This window comes from Cygnus atratus, chromosome 19 (assembly GCF_013377495.2).
Source record: "Cygnus atratus isolate AKBS03 ecotype Queensland, Australia chromosome 19, CAtr_DNAZoo_HiC_assembly, whole genome shotgun sequence".
NCBI classification, from domain to species: domain Eukaryota; kingdom Metazoa; phylum Chordata; class Aves; order Anseriformes; family Anatidae; genus Cygnus; species Cygnus atratus.
The window spans coordinates 1,989,325-2,010,799 of record NC_066380.1 but is presented as its reverse complement, the minus strand read 5'-3'; the positions used below and the strand labels follow the sequence as shown (position 1 = coordinate 2,010,799).

The following is a 21,475-nucleotide window of genomic DNA, read 5'->3' as shown; positions in this document are numbered from 1 at the left end:
ATCTCTTATTAACAAAATTCTATAACTTTTATTACAATTGCTTGTGATCTCAGGATAGACAGAAAAGATTGAGCTTCTTAGGCAGACTTGTTGTTTTGGGTTGATGCTGTAGTGTATGCTCCTGAGTGTAGCCCTGTGAAACTGGGATGAATCACTACTGCTACAGAGTTATATGACATGACGTAATGTTGGTCAAGGGAGTTGCCCAATTCTGCAGTCAGCCATGACTGTTCTTGTTTAGGGGCCTGGAACAAGAAACATGCAAGCATCCCCGTCTATGGCGGGGGGGGATTTAGACGATCTTTAAGGTCCCTTCGAACCGAGCCATTCCATGATACATTTTATTTTGGAAGTACTAAGTATTGAAGAGTTGTGCCTTGAACTTATAAAGTTTTACAGCATACTTACTGCTGTAAAAATCAAGGCCTAAGACCTTCACGTATAACTCTGAGAATTAGTGGGTGCTTTGTTATTACAACTCACTTTTTCACGTATAAAATGATGTTAGAAATTGTCTGACTTCACAAGTGTGTTGTAAAAACAAACTTGGTTAGTGTTTATGAAGTACATACTTGTTGCAGTAGTGACTACCCAAAATGATCCCATACTTAATGAGTAACTTTACTTTTTACCAGGCTTTGAGTTGCTCAGAAAATAAGGTTGATAGGAAGACAGATACACTGAACACTAAGGATAAAATACTGACTCGGTTCCTAATAGTTGAGCAACATGTTTTGTTTGCTGAATGAAGCTGGATCTCAAGATGTTTTAGAGTAAAATTTACTTTTTTATAAAATAGCTATTTAGGATAAAATAAAACACAGTTAGTTTATTAAAACATGATAGCGAAGCAGAGGGATGTTGATGTGAAACATCTGCCAAGTTTACAAGTTCAGTAGCTTGTAGGACAGTGTTCTGGTTTATTTTGTTCTTTTAAAAGCAATGAACTACATTCCTTAAGTGTGTGATTAAAGCTTTATGTGTTTAAATGCTTTGCCAGTCAGGCAGCTGTCATTCAGAGACTCATGATACAAAATGAGGCCAGAATAACTGGATTGCCTTGGATTTTCCAGAAAAAAATTAAAAAGAAGTTTGAAAAGCTTTTATTTGTTTTTGATTTTTTTCCCCAAACAGCAGCAGCAACAGGGGAAAAATAAAAAAAGAAAGAGCAAAACTGTGAAACTTGGGGAACTGGTGTACTTGCACCTACAGCTTGGTGAGCTTAAAGTTGCTGTCAAATAGCCACCTCCGAAATGAGCTATTGATCTTCAGGTGTCACTAGACAGATGTTCGTACTACATACACACAAAACAGTTATCAGTAGTTGGCCTTTCTGTGTCATCAGCAAAGGAGCAAAGACTCTATGGGAACTCTGCTCTTACCTTCAGAGATGATCTCTGTTACAGGACTACGTAAAATGGACTACACGTGCTTGCCCTTCTCTAGCTAGTGCAGGAGCTGTTTTATGCAGCTGAGACTCTTGTAATGTAGAGGTTGTTGTAACTTAAATAAAGTTGCATAAAATTCCTTGTTTACAGGAGTCCATGGGTAAAAGTTCTGATGGGAAATCATACGTGATCACTGGGAGCTGGAATCAAAAATCTCCACACTTCCAGTTTGTAAATGAAGAAACACCAAAAGGTATGAACCTTGCCAGATGTTATCCCTAGTTAGGGCAGATGACTTATCTAGGGAGCATTGGCTCAATTCTCCTTTCTTTTAAGATGAATCCTGCAAAAAAAAACTTTCTTCATAGTGTGTAATATACTCTCAGAAGCAAAATAGAAGGCTAGAAGAAAAGTCCTGTGTTTAGCAATAATCCCTTGTAAGAACAACTGTACCCCAAGAAGAGATCTGAAACAGATCTGTCATTGTTGTTAAGATGTCAGTTGACTGATCATCTTTTTAATCCTGTCACAGGTAGGTACCGATGGTTGGGGAAGTTCTTGGGAATTGACTGAGCAGAGTCATAAAAGTCAGCTGATTGGTACAGCTGGGTACAGTCTGCTGCTCGATGAGATGCCATCCTACCTAAAGGACATCATTTATTATTTAGCACCGGAAGAGATCTCATAAGTCTCTGGGTCCAGTTGCCTCCTTTTGGAGCATCATATTATATAGCCAATGTACTAAATCGCGCAGCTGAAGTGGTCTTAAACACTGTTTAGTACAGTGGGACTTAAGTAACTTATTTTCAAAAACAGGTAAAATGTAATTAGGCTAGGTGGCAAGAAATCTGCGCTGTGGCATTAATATACAAATCAAAACCTTGATACCCACAAACTTCCGATACATTTCAGTGGGATTTGAAAACCAAAAATATTTGTTCTCTTTAACGAGATCATTTTCTTGGCTTGAAGACTTAAGTATGCTTACTCCCTAGTGAGTAGTGTGCAGTCACTGTATTTTCCTGTTCCATCTTCTTTGAAACTTCTGGGTTTTGAAGATGTTAATCTACGCAAAAAAATAGAATTCTGAAAAAAAAGTTTACTCTGTACTTTCATGTTACTAGGAAAGAGATTACAGAGTACTTTGTTTGAAATATTTCTCTTAATACTAATGCTTTGGTTCTTCTCTCTAGATAAAGTACTTTTCATGACTACAGCTGTGGATTTGGTGATAACTGAGGTTCAGGAACCTGTTCGATTCATTCTGGAGACTAAAGTCAGAGTTTGCTCACCTAACGAGAGATTGTTCTGGCCCTTCAGCAAACGTAGCTCGACTGAAAATTTTTTCCTGAAATTGAAACAGGTAACACTTTGAAAAACAATAATAATAATCTACAGTTAATCTGGGATTTTGCTGGGTTGATTTTCAAGGTTAATTGTGGTGCAGTCGATTATATTGTTTGGGAACTTGAGAGGTAAACTTACGGTGTAATGCTGAATAAATGCAAATGCATTAAAGATACAGAATTGTATTTACTGGTGCCTGTTAGCAGATCAAAATTTCACTACGGTTGTTTCTCCCTGGGATTGGTAAAACCCTTACTAATATGATGCTTATATTTCAGCATTTTTCTCCTGAAATAGAGATGTAATAAATGGTCTTCGTTTTTTAGAAAAACTAAAATCATCACACTAATTGTTGCTGGTTATCTAAACTTCCCCTAAAGAGCTGGGTGTCTTCATTTCAAGGCAAATTTTGACAGCTTTGATGAGGCTGTGCATCGGCTTATGGATTTTCCAGCCAAACCTCGAAAATAAAAGGAACAGAGGATTTATCTGCAGTTCAAGGCTGTGCCAAGAGTTGGTTGCGTTTGGGTTACATAGGGCAAACATGTAAAATAAAGGACTAAGGGGGGAAAAAAAGCTTTCAACATAATCCTGGTGACATACTATCTGATATGATGCTAAAATTATTTTATCATACAAACTAAACTTTTCTTTTTATGAGCAAACATCCACCTGAAATTAGGGGGGAAAAAGACATATGTGAACCCACTTGTACGTGATTGAGAGCAGAGATTTCACACATACCCCAAGTTTCCCCTGGGGGGAAAAAAAATCTAAGCAACCACAAAAAATCCCTAGAACTTGTTAAAAATTTTTACTGTTTCTTCCAACTTTTTTTTTAACCGTATCTACTAAAAAGGAAAGGATATTTCTGTCTATAATGTTCATAATAACAATACAAGGCAATAACTTAGTCTCAAAATAAGTCTGGAAAGTTGAAGGTCCACATTACTAAAGAGATGATGTACTTGAAGTTCTCCTGCTTTAGAAATCACTGGTCTGAACTGAAAGTCCTGTTTAAAGGAATTGAAAGATAGAAGCAAACATCTGTGTGGGTGTATGTACTCTCTCAAAGTTTAATAATTCTGAGTGAATCTCAAAAAAGCAAGGTTGGAGTCCATCTGATTTCTTGATAAGTATTCTTTTTTTTAAAGACGTTTTGAATGAAATAAGATGCTTTTGTGAGCTTTTTTTTGTGTCTATGTGTGCACTTGTCATACAGTGCTAGCACATAGTGGCATTATTTCTTAGTAGTAACAAAGATGAGGTTTGCTAAGGATTCGTTTTTTGTGTATGTCCTATCTTTTATGTAAAATACGAATAAATATTTTGGAAACTTTCCTTCAAAATTTCCTTCAAAACGTAAGGTGGAAAAAATCTTTGTGATTGAGATAAGTCTTTTTACTTGGAACTTTTGTGAGGTGTAGCATGGAGATGTTGAGCTGATAAGGCTGCTGAACTATAAATATTTTACTACCTCCAGCAGACGCCTTCTCGGATTGGTAGTTTAAAGGAAGTTTATCTTACTTAGCTAATTCTGTATCTTTTGTCTCACCAAATTCACAGGCATTGTGACTTATCTTAGCTAATTCTCTTTTTTCCACAGGCACTGTCAGGCTGTCCAACTTCCAGTGTTTACTAATGGAAGATTATCAAAATTCATAGTGGAAGCAACAAATATAGAATGTACTGCCTGATAAGCCTGGAAGGGAAACCTGTTTCTATGGAGTCATGATTAGCCTATTAAAATACAGCTGTGCAGAATTGGCTTATCTTACTTTGGCAGTGTTTCTTTATTCGGAAATGGTGAAAGCAGAGGGATTTTATTTTCTCAGAGTACATTTAGTGATTTAGTCCTGTTTAGTTTTGATGCGTTTCTCTTCATTTTAAGTACTACAAGGGATAAAATTGAGCACAGGGAGCTTAATGATTATAAATCTTATCTTCCTCTTTTCTTCACCTTTCCTTTTCTATTTTCTGTTTTATTACTTTATGACAAAAAAAAATAAAATTCTTGGACTGCATCAAAAATTTGAAACAATTTCACAGAGAAAGACCTTCCTTTTAAAAGAAAGGAAGGTGCAAAACATTGAAAATTAAGGATGAAACAGGTCCGTGTAATAAACCTGGGGACCCACCAGTTTGTGTGCCTGTGTTGTCCACCGCAATACATATGCACAGATAGCTGACTTGGAGGCATTGCTAAGGACATCGTCACGTTGGGAAACTAAATGTGAACAATTCTTATTAGAATTCTCCCTTTGCTCCTGCCAGTATCCCCAGAAAGTTAGAAAAGAGAAATTAGACTGCATTTGAAAGGTATGAAAGTATGCTTAGGGTTTGTTACACAGCATTAGGGATGGGAACATTTACAGGCTGGCATGATGCATTGAGGGTGCTGCAAGGATTGAATATTTTTCACTGCAGAATGTGATGAAAATTGTTTCTTTCTCAGCTCTCCTATTCTAAAAAGAGGAGGTAGAGCCTTGTGAAGTAATATGGAGATTTGTATACCTTTTCTTGGTAAAAGGAAACTTCTTTTTTCCTAGATAAAGCAAAAGGACAGAAAGAATAACTCTGACACACTGTATGAAGTTGTGTGTCTAGAAAGTGAATCAGAGAGGGAGAGAAGAAAAACTACAGCAAGCCCTTCTCTTCGCCTGCCCCAGTCTGGGTCGCAGGGCTCGATGATTCCTTCTCCTCCAGAGGATGATGAAGAGGAAGGTAAGAAGTGGATTGCGTACTTTGTATACTTCAAAAGAAAGGGTAGCTTTTAAGTAATAGCTATGAAACTTGTTGAATACTTTCCAGTCAGACTCTGTCCTGCTGATAGTTTGTTGTTGTTGTTTTGTTTGTTTGTTTGTTTTTCTTGTTTAAATCTTGCTTTAATGTTGTGAGTGTTCAGTAACCAGTACCCCTGCATTCCTGGATCGGCCTCTCCCCTGTCTGCCACTTCTGTGCTCTGTCTGTGCTTTGCTCAGCACAGGCCTCACGAAGCCTCGTGTGTGATATATTTGGAACAATGTGAAAAGAAGCTGCTAAAAATTTGGGATTATCATGTAGCTTCTGCCCCTCCCTGAGCAGCTGTGAAAAGATTTGAGAGTGAAAATGAGAAGCTGATATTTAGAAATGTAAGCAAGCAGCATTTTTAGTGGAGAGAAAAATACAGACCTCTGTAATACATAAAACTCTATCAGGAGCCGCCTAGTCAGAACCTTAATGCATTTTCAATATATCTTTCTGGCTTCTTTATTTATTTTTTTATTCTCTTAAGCCAAAATATGGACTAGTTCTGAGTATATAAACATCTGGCTTTACAGCTTTGAGCTGAAGTGCAGATGACTTTCTGCTTTTTTGCTTTTTCTGCTGACCTTCTGTGTGACCTTAGGTGAATTGTTTCACTTCTGTGCTTCACCTTCCCTTTATTTAAAAAAAAAAAAAAAAAAAAAAAAAGGTTTGAAATTTAACTCCTTTTGCAAAGTATTATTCATAAGGATTCTCCAACCACTGTGTGTTACCACAGTGGCATTCTTTTCAAGACCAGGAACATAGATATTTTGTTTGCAGAAGACAAAAGTTGCAGCATTGCAAGAGTTTGCTGACAATTTCAGGTGTCAGCTGAGATACAGTCTTTTTTACTAAATCTATGCTATTTCCTCAATAATTCAAAACCAATATTGACTACTCTATTATGAAATGTAGTTTTTGTGTGTGATACCTGCTATTAGCATTTTAAAATATCTGGGAGTACATCAGTTTAATATTGGTTTCAAAAAGAATTACTGCAATTATGCAAATCTGTGCACCCCCCACCCCCAATTGAAAATGTTTGGTTCAAAAAGCTGTTTACTTTAAGTCAGGGATGTTATCAGAAAGTACCAGGTTTCAAAGTAAAACTACAAAACAGTTAAAACAGCTTGTGGACTGTCATGGATCTGCAACAACAGGGCTGAGCCTGCAGCTGGTCAGTGGAACCATATTGCTTTTATTGTCTTTTTAGCTTTTTTATTATTTTAGTTTGTGGTTTTTTTGGTTGTTTTTTGTTTTTTATTTATACAGAAAGTTGTGCTCTTTGAGAATTTTTGTAATCGTCCAAAAGTCTGGGATAGAATAATAGAAGTACTTGTATGGGAGAGGACCTGTGGAGGTCTCTAGTCCTGCCTCAGTGTGAATCCAGCTAGTTAGGTTGTTTAGGGATGTCCTGTTGTATTTTGACAGCCTCCAATGATGGAGTTTCCACAGCCTCTCTGGGTCCTTGTGTCCAGGTGTTTGGACACCCTTGTGGTAATTTTTTACCTTATGTTTTAACCAGAATTTCACGTTAAAGCTTGTCTTCTGTGTTTTATCACATCTGTGCTCCTTTGAAAAGACTTCTGGCTTTTCTGGGTTGAGTGCACAAGCAGTGCATCCACAAATGAGGAATTCTTAGGAGAGCAATATTTATATCTGCAGAGGTAGCGTTACGGTTCTTGGTCTCATAGCATCTCCTTTATTCTGCTGGCAGACAACGATGAACCTCTCTTGAGTGGTTCTGGAGATGTTTCCAAAGAGTGTGCAGAAAAAATTCTTGAGACGTGGGGAGAGCTGCTGTCCAAATGGTAAGTTGCAAAATCGCATTCTGAAAATTAAAATTGTGAATATTCTCAGCCTGTTTGCTCCTTCTGCCTGGATTTTTTCGTATTTCCAGAAGCCGGTTAAGATTAGTATGGATTTAGTCCTCTTTTATCCCCAGAACACTCCATATTCTCCAGCTTTGTGTTTTCTGATTTCTTCAGAGTGTTTCAAGTATTTTCATTTTTGAGTGCATGTTTAAATACAGTACAGAAATTCACTTACGCTGCTTCTGTAGCTTCTTTGATCTCTTAAAATAAGTGTGTGACTTATATGTAAGCTTGACTAGAACTCTATGGAAGAAGAATCTAAACTAATAATATAAAGAAAATGCAGCTCTTTTGTCTTTATTTTGCATAGATCACTTCCATTCCTGTCTGTAATTCTGATGTAGTTCACAGCCATTTTTTCTGCAGCTGTCATATCTTAGTAACTGCAGCTTAAGAGTACAGGAGATTTGTACTTGGACAGAAGATGCTTTTCCTCCCTTCTCTGAAGTGAGATGGCTCCAGAGCCTGCCAAGAAGGAAGTATATGAGTTCTTCTATTTTTTCCTCCAAAATGCCAATTTACAAGGAGCACGTTTCTCAACAGACAAGTTGCTAATGCAACACCTGCCTTCCCTTCGTGAAGGATCTTTTAGTCACCTTGAAGTAGCCTGAGCGGTTTTAAGAAAGTGATGCTAATTACTGAAAAATTCTTTTTTTTTTTTTTTTTTTGGCAAAACAGGACAACAAGCACAACATTGGATTGAGCTCCAATGTGCTACATTTCAGCTCTTGCTTTAGTTGTTGCCTTCTGCTTCCTAATGTTATTGAAGAGCAGGACAAGGAGTGTACAGCAACCAAAGGTCTTAACAGAGTATTAGATCTAAGGAGTAGGAGAGCAGAGATTAAATGAAGTCATGCACTTTGTATGAGGGAAAATGACGTGGCTAAGAGGTCATATCAGCCTTTAATTTAAGGTTATCACAACGTGGTAATATTTCTTATTTTTGCTATTGCTTAGTGCTTATTTAAATAAGTGCTTTTGCTACCATTTGGTTTTGCACTACTGTGTTGCACTAATTTGATAGGAAAGGGCACGTCTGATGTGGACACCTTTGTAAGAAGGGGAAGGCTGTGCTAAAAAGATACATGATCCCTTTTTCTTCCCTTTCCTAGACTTGTAGGAACATCGTTAACAGATGAGCTCTATGCATCTGCTGCTATGGGAAAGTTTCTTTCAACTTGCATTTTCTGTAATTCTTCCAAGGGCTGAAAGATAATTAAGCCACCTGACTCCCATTGAAAATGTTTTGGCAGCTTTAAGAGGATATGAAGTGCTTCTTTGCTAATGCTGGCAACAACAGCTTTAATATGTGTTAAAGGGCTTTCCTTCTTAACCAACAATAAGCATTTGGAAGTAATGATCCTTGAGCTTTTAACATAAGAGGATTGAAAATCATAAAAATCAGAGTTCAGGTAGTTTCATGCTAGGTTTTTAGAATCCTATCGTTAGATTTGTATAGCAATTAAATGTGTTGGTATTTTGTGATTTCTTAATATCTGGCTTGTTTTATAACTGGTGAGTCAGGTTTTTTTATCTCAAAATAGTTTGGAAAAATCTAGTAGTGTGTGATCACAGCCTTATAGCTCATGGCTGTATTCATTAGAGCTACTGTTGTACTTATTTTGGTCTAAGATTAAGGTAAATCTTTCATTTAATAGGCCTTTGCAAACTGTTCTGTGATTTGAGTATTTTGTATAGTGAGTATTTGATATAAATATTCATATAAATAGGAAATATAAGTATGTAAATATAAATGTATATAAATATGAGTGTAACTATTATAGAAATATTATCTTGATTATAGTTGGTTTTGTTTAGAGAAAACAAAGTGAAGGTGGACTTTATGGTACGAGCTGATTTAAGTGTCCAGGATGGCTGGGCTCCAGGTTATTGTGTGGGAACACTGTAGACAGGAGGAAGGCAACAAGGATTCCCAGCACGTGTAAAATTATCATCCACGTATGTTAGACTGTTAATAAAGATTGTTAAGCACGAGTTTATTAATAGAATGCAGTCAATGTTGACAAGTTCAGTTTTTGCCTGGCTTGTCTATCAGTCCTCTTAATAATTTTACAAAGCAGTTTTCTTTCAGTAACTGTAGAAAAAAATATGATTTCTTTGATTTAAGGACTGTTTTTTGGGATTTTAATGTTTGAGCCACAAATGGACTGTTCGGCTTCACTTTCTGCATAAATTAAGTTTAGTTTTTACAACTTGCAGTGCTGTAATTTATGGGCTGTCAACCAGTTTCACTCAAAAAAAAAAAAAGTTTAGATGGGACTAGCTTGTGTAACAGTGAAAGCTGTTCAAATGTATGGAGGCAGTTAGAAAGCCCTGCAAGATTTTTTGATAGCTCTGCTACCAAAACAGGTTAGCTGGTCACACTCTGGCATAGAAGGACCAGAGCGCAGTACGTGCTTCTGCAAGCTCTTTCTGTTGTTTGTGTAGTTTGAGCTTGGGATTCACACAATGTGGTACTGTCCTCCAGTTGTAGTTTTTGCTGTGGACTTCTGTTTTCTTGAGTGTTTTATAGTTTATGCTTATATTGTATTTAAATTTAATAGGAATCAAGGAAAGAGTTTGCAGAGTGCTTCTCTAAATCTTTTTTTTAATAACTTTTCACTCTTCAGAAGAATTTCACTTACTCTTGACAATATGTTGAATATCTTGAGCTTCCTGTCATTTGTCATGTTAGGTGTTGCACATCAGTTGTTGTTCATGTACTCATTTATACGTACTTGGATAATAGTAACAAAGGTTTCCTTTACACCCAGGCACCTCAATCTGAGTGTCAGGCCAAAGACATTGTCAGCGCTGGTGAGAAGTGGTGTCCCTGAGGCCCTGAGAGGAGAAGTGTGGCAGCTGCTGGCAGGGTGTCATAACAACGATCACCTGGTGGAGAAGTACCGAATTCTCATCACAAAGGTAGAGTGCTATTTTATTTTCCATCTTCCTCCCCACCCCCATAAGTTAATGAATGGAAATACAGAGAATTCCAAGTATGTAACGTCTTGTTTAAAGGCTCATGAGTATATCTGAATATGTGTGAACTAGTGAGGATAATTCAATTCTCCTCCCAACAGCAACAAAAATAACAAGAAAAATTAGTTGTTACAATATTTGTAGAGCGCTTTCATTTCATAGGTTTGCTTCTGTTACACTTGGATTGGTTCTGAATTAGTTTGTCAGAAATTAATATTCTATTAATTGCATTCGTAATTGACAGATTCAGGAAGCTCATTTCCTTTGCTTGTTTGGATTTCCTGAAAGAAGGCTGAATTTTGTTCCGTTGTCTTAATGTTTATGTTAAAAATCCAGTGCTAGTTGAAATTGCAGGGTGGTTTTTTGTTTGGTTGGTTTGGTTTTTGTGTGTTTTTTGTTTTTTTTTTTTAGATAGAAAAAGCAGAGCACTTTGGACATTTTGCATTAGCAGCAGTTTTTTAACTTATCTTGAATGCTGACCTCAATAATATAGGAAAAGAAAAAAAAAAACAGATACAGACATCATTCAGTGTTTCTCAGAGTTCTAGAGTAACAAATGTGTCACAAAATGAAATCTCTCTTCCCTACCAATACGCTGATTTGGATTTGATCATTATCTTTATAGATAAGCTGTATTTTACTACTTTCATCAAATGTTCATGTCTAGAAGGACTATATTAGACATTGTTAATGATGCAGGCTTAGTATTAAAATAACAAACTAATTGTTCACCAGCTAAAAAAGCAAAACAACTGAATCAGTCTCTGTATATTTATGTTCTGATGGCACAGATTCATGGGGAGCAATTAAAGATCTTATTCTGAGGGTAAGAGGGCTTCTGAATTTAAACTTGGTTTCTGCTGGCATCCTGTAGGAAGGATCCTACATGATTCAAATGAATCACGTTAGATTAGCTAAAAATGTTCTGCCATAAATACTCACACACGCTTACTGAACGTAGGAGAAACTTGATGTGAATTCCTTAATATTGGTACCTGCACAGTAGAACTGTAACTGGTATCTGTGGTACGTAAATCATACAAATGTTACGGAGGTTGAGTGCTCTTGCAAGGAGCATACCAGAGTTATTCTTGCTGTGTTGTTTTAATTGCCTGTTGAGTAGGTGACCATGTCACTTGTTCCTGTTTCAATATTTTGGTATCAGAATGGAAAATGTGATCTCTGTAGCACAGTTGATGGCACGTACTGGTGCTATCTTTGTGATCTAAAAAGGAATTGTGTAACGATTTTTAAATCTGTGAAACCTTTCCACTCACTCACATTTAGCAGACACAAAGGAAATAACCTGGATCTAATGCGTTGGAAGCATCTCTAGAGTCCAAGTGCAAGGGAGAGCAAAAGAACTGATCAGCAAAAGAACTGGCTATACTTGCAGTGGTCGTTCAGCATATAAACTAATTAAGGAATTAAAAAAAACGAGCACTGAATGTCTATTTTCAGACTCTGCTGCAGTCATATGATTTCTGTCGTATACTGTTGAGGACATGAGTTCAGGACCTGGGAAGATGATGCTTGCAGACCCATCGTATATAGTATACGCCAACAGTATAATAATGCTGAATAGCATCTTGGCCTTATTTTTTTTGTTTTCATGCCTTTCATAGATTATTTGATAATTTTGGAGTTCCGATGTGACTGGTTATTCTTACAGCTCTGAAAATAACAGCTCTGAAAATAACAGCTCAGTTGTAGTCAAAATGCATCAATGCACAAGAAAGAATGTCCAAAAAAGAAAGTCATGAGTCATGTGAAGGCAAGGGTCTTTCTAATCTATTGTGTCGCTGGCCTCATAATGCTCCGTCATGTTTTGCATGTCACTAACGCTAATCCTGCTCGGGCAGGAGTGCACTTATTTCTGTTAATGTCCACTGAAAATGTTCTATATGGAAATAACTGCTGTGGCGCAGAGTTGAAGCATGACTTGATGCAAAACCTTTGCTCTTCAGTGCAGGCAGGAGGTGCAGTAAGCCAGTCTGAGCACTCCTAATCCTGTGCCCCTGCTCTCTTAATGTTGACCTCTATTTCTGTAGCTGCATTTGATTTCTGCCATGCTTTTCACGACCCCATGTGGCAGAACGGTCCCAAATTAATAAGGATCTGTGTTGACAGCTGCTTCAAAAGCTTCTGGCCTCTTTCAGTGATTTTTTTTTCCTTTTTCTTGTGAGCAGGGTGTTGGATGCAGGCTCCCCAGTATTTCTTTTGATGTTTGATGCTTTCCAATGGAATTCTGGCCTCTGGTGCTTGGAGAACTGTTTTTAGCTTTCTTTTTGCAAATTAATTGCTGCAAGAAAAATTTCTTGTTTACTACTGAAGTGTGACTACTGAATGATGAAAAGAGAAGTGTCTTGCGATGGGTTTCACCAGTGAAGGCTGTATCTAGTTCTCTTCTTGAATCTGACTTGTGCATAAAAGCCAGCATTGAAACCAGGCCTCAAGGTGCAGTGCTGCGTTCTAGTCGTGGTGACAACGTTTATTAATTATTTGTTCCACGTTTCTTTGATATGCACTAGTTGGGTTTGTACTCTATGCTTTTGTTATTGCAGAAGTGTTGCACCATTGTGGTATTTCAAATTACTTTTGAGAATTTGCACACCATCTGTGTGCAATAACAAAGCTTTTAGCAACTCCAGATTGCCATGCTGGTGATGGGGAGTGTGGATGAAAGCCAGCCCAATGAATTAAGGTCATGTCCCTACTGGGGACAGAAAGGAAACTCTAGGTAAAATGATCTAGACAATCCTTTGAGAGGCATCTGTTCCTGATAGGACTTTGGCAGTCGTGGTTATGGTCGCTGTTAATCTTTAGGCTTTCAGCCATTGAACAGTAGGAGGGGAGAGATGGGGACTTGCTCCAGGTGTTAACGGGTACCTGAAGGAAAAATGCTTCGTGTTTTTGACAGTCATAGATGGATGGGGAGTGGTGCTGAATGGAAGGCTTGTAAAGCTACCACACAAGTTAAAAAAATAAATAAATCGTGATACAAAGCAAAATAGACATCACCTACTTTTCAGACAATGTTTTTAAAGAGGATTAATACAGCCACTGAATCTCTCAGATCAGTGGAAGTCTTTTAGTGGATAAGTACTCCATAATACCAAAATTTTAAAAACCTGACATTTACAATATTGAGGAGAAACTAAAAGCTTTTGGATATAGGTCTGTGTGGGAGGAAATAAGGTTGAAAGATTAAAATAATAGTAATAAAAAAAAAGAAACAATGAACTGTTGAACCAGATAAATACACTACATTAAGAAAAATCCAACATGAGAGGGACATCTGGTGGCACAAATTTAAATAATAATAATAATAATAAAACAGTGGCAGAATGAGTATCCTGGGATGTTACCCTGCAATAACATTTCTGATAGAAAATCTAGGCCTAGTTAGAGATGAGTTTGTTCCAGTTTTTCTTAGAGCAGGACTCTCGCTATTCCCTTTCTCATCTTCCCCCTATTTTGTCTCCATGAGCAGAGGATTATAGTACATGGAAGTTCTACCAAACGCACCCTGAGTCTTGGAGCAAATGATACGAATTTTTAAGGAAGAAATAGGTTGATGTGTCACTATCATTATTTGACTGAATTTGTTGTTTTATCAGTGGCATAAAATATAACAGTACTTTAGCTGTGGGTGACTAACATTTATTTTCCACGTGTATCACAGTCAGGTTTCCACGTGTTCATTTAAATTCAGAAGTATCCATTGAGTTTTCAGGAGTACAGAGAGCCACAACTGTGTGCGATCCGTCGAAATTAAACTTAATGTACATCTGTGAATCGCGGCTTAATAGAAGTATGACAGTCTTGGTGTTGGTGTGCCTGAACTTGTAGCTCCCTTTGATTAGTTTTGATCACGTGGTGATAAAAGTTTAATTATCTTTTAGAAGCAGTAGGTCTCCCAGGAGCTCTCGTTGTAACATCATGGAGCAGTTGGCTTGGACTCTGGGCAGAGCTGTCACTGTTGAAGAACCAACAGGCTGTCAATTAAAGGGAAAAAACTCTGACATAGAAATACCTGTCAGCTATAAAGGAGTTAAGCTTGGACTTAATAAAATAGTAATAAAAATAAAACAGTGAAGACTTTTTGATTTGGTGGGACATCTTTTGTTTTGAAATTTGAGCAAGCAGACGCTGTTTTGGGCAGTCTCAGGATTTCCAATACCACCTTACTTTTATATCTGAGATATATTTAAGGTTCAATGTGTGCTGTTTTACTAAGGATGTTTATAATGTGCCTATTCATGCCTAAGGATCCAGAAATACTATGTGAATCAATTGGTATGTAAATCATTCCCTGCTTTGGAAAGATAGGAGATCATTTCTCCAGCAGTAATTCAATCAGAGCTTGTTTTTTGTACAACCACAATACAGTTGCCTAAATTTAATTCAAAGTTTATGTTTCCTAGCTACAGTTCTAGTACTTAACTTTCCATGAGTAGAAATGCCATAAATTATAAGAGAAATGAAGGACAACAGTGAAGTGATCTTTGGGGGTTGGGGGGTGGAATAAGGTGCAAAAGTGAGATCTTGGTTTTCAGAGTTTTGCAGGAGACTGCCTGTAGATTTGCCAAGTCATGGTGTTGTCCAACCAATGTTTTTGACCAGTACAAATACATTGTAGAATGGTTTTTCTGCCTACAGGTCAACTGAAATCCCAAGCGCAGCAGTGTGATTGCCCTGAGACTCATCCCTTTGGCTAATTCCTTTCCCGTTAGAAATCCCACAGTGCAACAAACACTTGGCTTGCGTTAACCAAAACCTTGGGCTTGTTGGTACCGATGGAATTTGGCGTGTGGACTTGTACTGGCACACAACAGCTGCGTGCTTGCGTTTTTGGTGAAAGGACTTCAGTTGTTGAAGAGCCTCGTTCCGGTGCCTTACTGGCTGATGGGTTCAAAGCCCAGTTCCCGTAGGGACGGCCTGCCCGCATCGTGGCTGTGGCGCGGTCGGTCCGGTGTTGCAAAGTGAGCTTCGGCATCTTACGGGGATGTGTTTTCCAGCACGCTGAGCGAGCAGAAGGCTCTTGGGTGTTTTCCTCTGGTTTTGCAGACAAGGTGCCCGTATCCTGTTGTGACACCTATGCCTGCGTGCGCAGAAGAGGTTTCTCTGCTTACACGTGCGTGACGCGTTAGTCTGTGGTGCGAATTCACGTCTAAGTGCTGTTGTGAATCCCTTGCACGCTTGCCCACGGGAATGCCCTCAGGTTTTCCAGTTTGTGTAGCTGCTTTGGGCACCGTCAGCGGTCGGTTTGGGTTTTCTCGGGCACCGCCAGCGGTCGGACAGCCGGGCGTGTGGCTGTGAGGGTGCAGGAGCCCACCCGAGCTGGTGAGACGCACCGCCGGGCTCTCGTGTCCTCGCATTCAGGTGTCTCCTGAGCAACGCGGACCGCGGCAGGCAGGAAGACCCAGGGTGGGTTTCCTTTCTCCCCCCGAATGAGCGTTTGTTCCCCGGGGAAGAGCCTCAACGGAGCCCTGGGCGCTCGTTTCACGCCCGGGCTCGGGCTGCTCGCACCCGGCACGCAGCGAGGGGGGCGCGCGGAGCAGGGCAGGTGCCCGTCCGTCCGTCCGTCCGTCCGTCCATTCATCAATCCATCCGTCCGTCCATCCAGCCGTCTGTCTGTCCATCCACCCGTCCGCCCGTCTCGCAGCCGCGGGGGCGCGCAGGGCGAGGCTGCTCCGTGCGGGGGGGGGGCCGGGGGGTTCCCGGGGGGGGGCTGCCGGGTCCCCGCCGGCGGCGCCGCGCCCTCGGCGCGCTCCTGGCCGCCGCCCTCCCCTTCCTGCCGCCCTCCCCTCCCCTCCTCTCCCTCCCTCCCGTCCCCTCCCCTCCCTCCCGGCTCCGCAGTGCCGGGCCCGAGCTCCGCCGCCGCGCTCGGCCGGGGCCGCGCCGGGGCTGGGTGGCGGCGGCAGGTGAGGGGCGGGGGGCGGCGGCGGAGGGGGGGGGGAGCGGTGTTGGGGGGGGGGGGGCCGGGGCGGCGGGCGGCGGCGGGGGGAGCCGGGAACAAAGCGGCGGGCAAGATGGAGCCAGGAGGGAGAGGGGCCGGGACCCCCGCCCCGCCGCGCATCCCGGGAACGGGAGCACCGGGGGCACCGGGGGGGGGCTGGGGCGGGCGGCGGGGAGCGCCCCGGGGGGGGGCCGGGGGAGCAGGGCGGGGATGCTGCTGTAAAACGCTTTCCCCTTCTCTTCTGTCAGCTGCGGGAGGAGTCCCGCCCGGGCCCGGGGAACGTCCCTCCTGCTACCCCCCGGCCCCGCAGCCCCCCCCCCCCACCCCGGGGCCGGCAGAACCCCCCCGGTGCGGCTGCACGAAGTTGCTGCCATGCCCGCCGCCAGGTCCCGGTGCGCCGGCAGCGGCGGGGAGCCGGCTTCCGAGGGGGATTGTGCTGCAGACAATGCGCGGCGGCATCTGGAGCAGCCCCGGGGACTGGAGCTCCGGTTTTGACATTGCTGCACACACGGCACCAGCCGCAATGACAGCGGCTGCCTGGAGTGGCTGCAGGCAGCAGGCAGGAGCATGAAGTGAGGAGACCACTGCAGTGCTCAAGATGAACTCCTCCTTGGTTGGCAACCAGAGTGGCCGGCCCTTCTGCCTCCTGGCCATTAGCTATCTGGAGACCATCAATTTTTGCCTCCTGGAAGTGGTCGTTATCGTGTTCCTCATGGTGCTGATTATTTCGGGCAACATCATTGTGATATTTGTCTTTCACTGTGCACCGCTGCTGAACCACCACACCACCAGTTACTTCATACAGACCATGGCGTATGCTGACCTCCTGGTGGGCGTGAGCTGTCTGGTGCCTTCTTTGTCTCTGCTGCACTATCCCATTGTTTTAAGTGAGTCCTTGGTTTGCCAAATCTTCGGTTACGTTGTGTCGGTGCTGAAGAGCGTCTCCATGGCCTCTTTGGCATGCATTAGTATTGACAGATACATCGCCATCACAAAGCCGCTGACCTACAACACGCTGGTTACTCCGTGGAGACTGCGGATCTGCATCCTGATAATCTGGCTGTACTCCTGCCTCGTCTTCTTACCCTCCTTCCACTGGGGAAAGCCTGGATATCACGGGGATGTGTTTCAGTGGTGTGCCAATTCCTGGAACACCGATCCTTATTTCACTCTCTTCATCGTGGTGATGCTCTACGCCCCGGCTGCTTTCACCGTCTGCTTCACGTACTTCAACATCTTCCGCATCTGCCAGCAGCACACCAAGGAGATCAACGAGAGGCGAGTGCGCTTCAGCTCTCAGGACGGGGAGACTGGGGAGGCCCAGCCCTGCCCAGACAAGCGCTACGCCATGGTTCTTTTCCGTATCACCAGTGTCTTCTACATCCTCTGGCTGCCCTACATCATCTATTTTCTGCTGGAGAGCTCCAATGTCTATAGTAACCGCGTTGCGTCCTTCTTGACCACTTGGCTTGCCATTAGCAACAGTTTCTGCAACTGTGTCATTTACAGTCTCTCCAACAGTGTCTTTCAGAAGGGGCTTAAGCGTCTCTCGGGGGCTATTTGTGCCTCTTGTGCTAGACAGAGGGTAGCTAAGGACTCCTCTACCTCTAGGAGCAAAAGATCTTCCAATGGATGTCATGTCTAAGACACCTATCAGCTTGACTGGGAAGTGCAGGGACAACTCTGTAAATTGCAAAAAATTGAATATGATTTTAAGATGTCCAGATTTGCAAAAAGGTTTCTGAGAAATGCTGCTGACATAGAAGAATCAGGAGCACATATCATTGTGATTTCACTTTTAAAAATTTATTGCTGTGGAGGCGGCCGTGGAGTTTCACCTCCATGTTCATTTTTAAGAATAAAGCTGTATCTTGACAGTTACCTCTCCAGCTGGTGTGACTGAATGGAGTGGGTGTCTGAGAGCTTCAGCAAAATGTAGTCTTTCTTACAGCTCTACTAGGTTCTTTGGAGATTCGTGCTTCACATGTAAATGATAGATCTGAAGTGGAAATGTCACGGTATATGGTGTATTACAGGGATTTTTTAATATATGCCAAAGTATATCGACACAATTTTCCAGCGTCGTAAGAGAAGGGGCCAAACAATTTGTTTTTCAGTGCTACCTAGACAGGATTTCTAGAACAGTAATGAACAATGTGAACATTTCAGCATGAACTTAAAGTCTTACTGAGCCATGGGTGCAGCAACCTGGTCTGGGCAGTCGTACGCGTAGGGGGAGCGATCCGGCTTCTGTGCCCCTTCCTCTGGTAGGCTGCCTGCGTGCGATCAGCGTGGCATCTGCATTCTCCTATTTGTTGTGAAGTAGGAAGAAAAACTTGGATCAGACCAAATCTAGCAGTTAAATAAAATGTGTTTTGATAAGCTAAGAGAAAATACTTGTCGTTTTATGATAGCAGAGTTGTGGCAGTCACTCGAGGATGATGCCAACATGTGAAAATTATTCTCAAAACAGTGGAGAAATGCCACATTTTTGTGTGGAAATTTTCTCAAGAACAACTTTAAAAATAACATCCCCCCCCCCTTTTTTTTTAATCTAAATTCTTCTGATATTTTACATACTAGAACTTAAGGGGAAAGGAAAGAAAACAATTGTCTTCTAAACAGCTAAGGGAACTATGTTGTAAATTTAACTGTAGTATTTGAGTTATTCATAAGTGCACAGAGCTAAATCAGAGACATTTTTCTTTAGGCTGCAGGGGATTAAAGATGGTTCGAATATAGCAGGAGCTAAATCCTGTTGGCAAACGCATATTTAACTGGTCAAACAATGTACGGTATCTGAGAAACAGTCTCATTGACCACGACTTTTTCCAAGCTAGTTTAGGTGAGGTGTTTCTGAGTATTGTAATGCTGTTAGAATGCAGCGCGGCCCTCAATTGATGGGTTTTTCTAAAGAATATCTCTGTCTCTTTACTGATGCCATATTGGAATAGGAAAGTATTTGTGAACCACGTTTTTCTGTAATAATGATTACATCTGCATCACCTTTTGTAGCTCCAGCTCTGCGGCCTGGGGGGTCCCCGGCAGGCACAGCTCTGCTCTGCAGCTGGTGCTGCGCCCGCCCGCGGTCACCGCGTTGTGCTCCCGCGCTGTGCTCGACTGCTGTGACCGGGGGGAATTCTTGGAGCTCTTGTATTAGAGTTGCTGTTGGTGGACGCTGTTAGCCATACAGAGAAAGGAAAAAAAAAATAGGGGAAGGAAAAAAAAAAAGGAAAAAAAAAAAAAGGAAAATAAATTTCAGAGGAATATTTTAGAAGCAGGGTAATTCTTTTGGCCGAAGGGAAGACTCTGTGTATTTGTTAATTGGTTTCAGCTCCACTGTTGTCATTGACTGAGATGATCTGTTTTAAAGTGGTCTACCCTGCCCCTCCCGCAAGCATCTACATACCCTGCTCTGATGTGCTGCGTACTCCGGCCCCTGGTCTTCCACGCTGTGCCTGGAGGAGGGCACCAGGGCACTCCCGGCATGCCTGGTCCTGCTCAGCAGCAAGCGCTGATGCACGAGTCCCCCACAAGCACGGCACGTGTCCCGCTCCTGGGGAGACCCTGGCTGCTGCTGCTGAGTTTGGGTTGAGAGCTGCTGCTACAAACTGTGTCTAAGTCACGTTGTGGTCGGCATTCAGAGTATTTCATCCATCGCCCAAACCTCTCCAAATAAGCTTCCTCCTTCGTTCATCTGAAATCTTAGGGATGAAGGCTGCTTAAATCCTGATGCCTTCACGATGTTACTTGTGCTCTTCTGTATTAAGACAGCGTCTAGAGCGAGGGCGTTCGCCGTGGCCTTCCTGCAGACGTAGCAGAGGTGGTTCTTGCAGTTCTTGCAGTCTGACTTCTGGTTAGAGGCACCTGAATATGCCAGACAGCCGTGGGGGAGCAGAGCATAACGGTGTAGTGAGTCACTTGTAAACGGTGTAATAAGCTCGCGGCACACCAGCTGGCTAATTGTTCCTAGTGTTTTGTAGGTATTACGGCGTGGGGGGGGCAATGTAAGCACTTGAGTCACCAATATCAAAGCATTTCCGCGTGGCATCTTTTGGAACAGCATCTCAGGTAAACTCCTCAGTAGCTTTTCTCTGACTCTTCACCTGAGCTAACGTTTCCACGTCTTTGAAGTGATGCAATCTCGCATTAAAATAACATTTGATTAAATTTAATAGAAGAAACTAATCTGCTAGGGCCTAAAACCGTAAAAATGGCAGTTCCAGGTTTAAGTGGGAGCTGGACTACAAATATCGTGGCTTTTATTTCAGTTTTTGTGGCATGAGTAAAAGATTTATGTAGGAGTATTGTATGTTACTTTTTGAGAAAGTTGGGAAGTTTAAAATAAATCAAGGGCTCTAAAGGATGGCATGGAGATTTAACTTGAGTTGAAGCAGTTGCTACTTCAGCTGTAAGCCTAGAGCTGTAGTCAGTGCAGTGGTTGTTACGGATGTAGATGCATTTTTGCAGCTGTTGTTGCTTTTCAGCTAAAGTTCTAGTCAATATTCCTAACAGCTAGGCTTTTCTCAGTTGCCATACTCATCTCAAAGTCTTCATCGGCTCCGGTGTTTTCCATAAGAGGTGAAAATCAGAACCTGAAGTCTGAGAGATGAAGGGCAGAGCTGCAGCCAGCTGATGTGGTCAGGTTCCGTCCGGTATGTCCAGAGGCACTTCTGAATGTTGCCTCAGTAGCCTTGTTCGTTTAGTTTCAGATATTTCTAATTTTGTCTGTGTTAATTTATCTTTTTTTTTTTAATTTCCCCTGTCAATTAATTTAAGGTTGGTTGAGTTCAGTAGGTGATTAGATGTTTTAAATATTCATAACATTTGAGCCTGTTGTCTTCAGTGAAACTGCACGGGGGTGGATCTAGCTCACTGTGCCAGCTGTGGAAGAAATAATTGTGAAACATATTACCTTGTTTGCTCGGCATTCCATTCAACATCCTTTGCCATGGACTTAACGTGAGGCACTGTAGTCCTTTTCATCACAATATGTGCTATGAATTGTTAGGCAGCTAACTTTCCAGTCGGATCGCTTTCATCGTTGTACATATGAAGCTAATCCTTTCTTGGCTCTATTTGTATCCGAGTGTGCCTAGTGATTTAGAAATTGGTATCAAGAGCATTGCACATAT

At 41.7% G+C, this 21,475-nt stretch overlaps 2 protein-coding genes across 2 annotated transcripts in view; both read left to right on the top strand.

The window, feature by feature from the left end:
- Positions 1-21,475, top strand: part of RABGAP1 (RAB GTPase activating protein 1) — a 71,032-nt gene that overhangs the window by 19,965 nt on the left and 29,592 nt on the right. The window contains exons 9-13 of the mRNA XM_035555461.2: positions 1,539-1,641; positions 2,582-2,751; positions 5,285-5,459; positions 7,240-7,333; positions 10,171-10,321. Of these exons, the coding sequence (XP_035411354.1) occupies positions 1,539-1,641; positions 2,582-2,751; positions 5,285-5,459; positions 7,240-7,333; positions 10,171-10,321 (693 nt within the window). The remainder of the gene's footprint in view (positions 1-1,538; positions 1,642-2,581; positions 2,752-5,284; positions 5,460-7,239; positions 7,334-10,170; positions 10,322-21,475) is intronic.
- On the top strand, positions 16,834-18,267 carry GPR21 (G protein-coupled receptor 21). The gene has a single exon (XM_035555462.1). It carries the CDS (start codon positions 16,939-16,941, stop codon positions 17,983-17,985), a length of 1,047 nt encoding a protein of 348 aa, XP_035411355.1. The 5' UTR covers positions 16,834-16,938; the 3' UTR covers positions 17,986-18,267.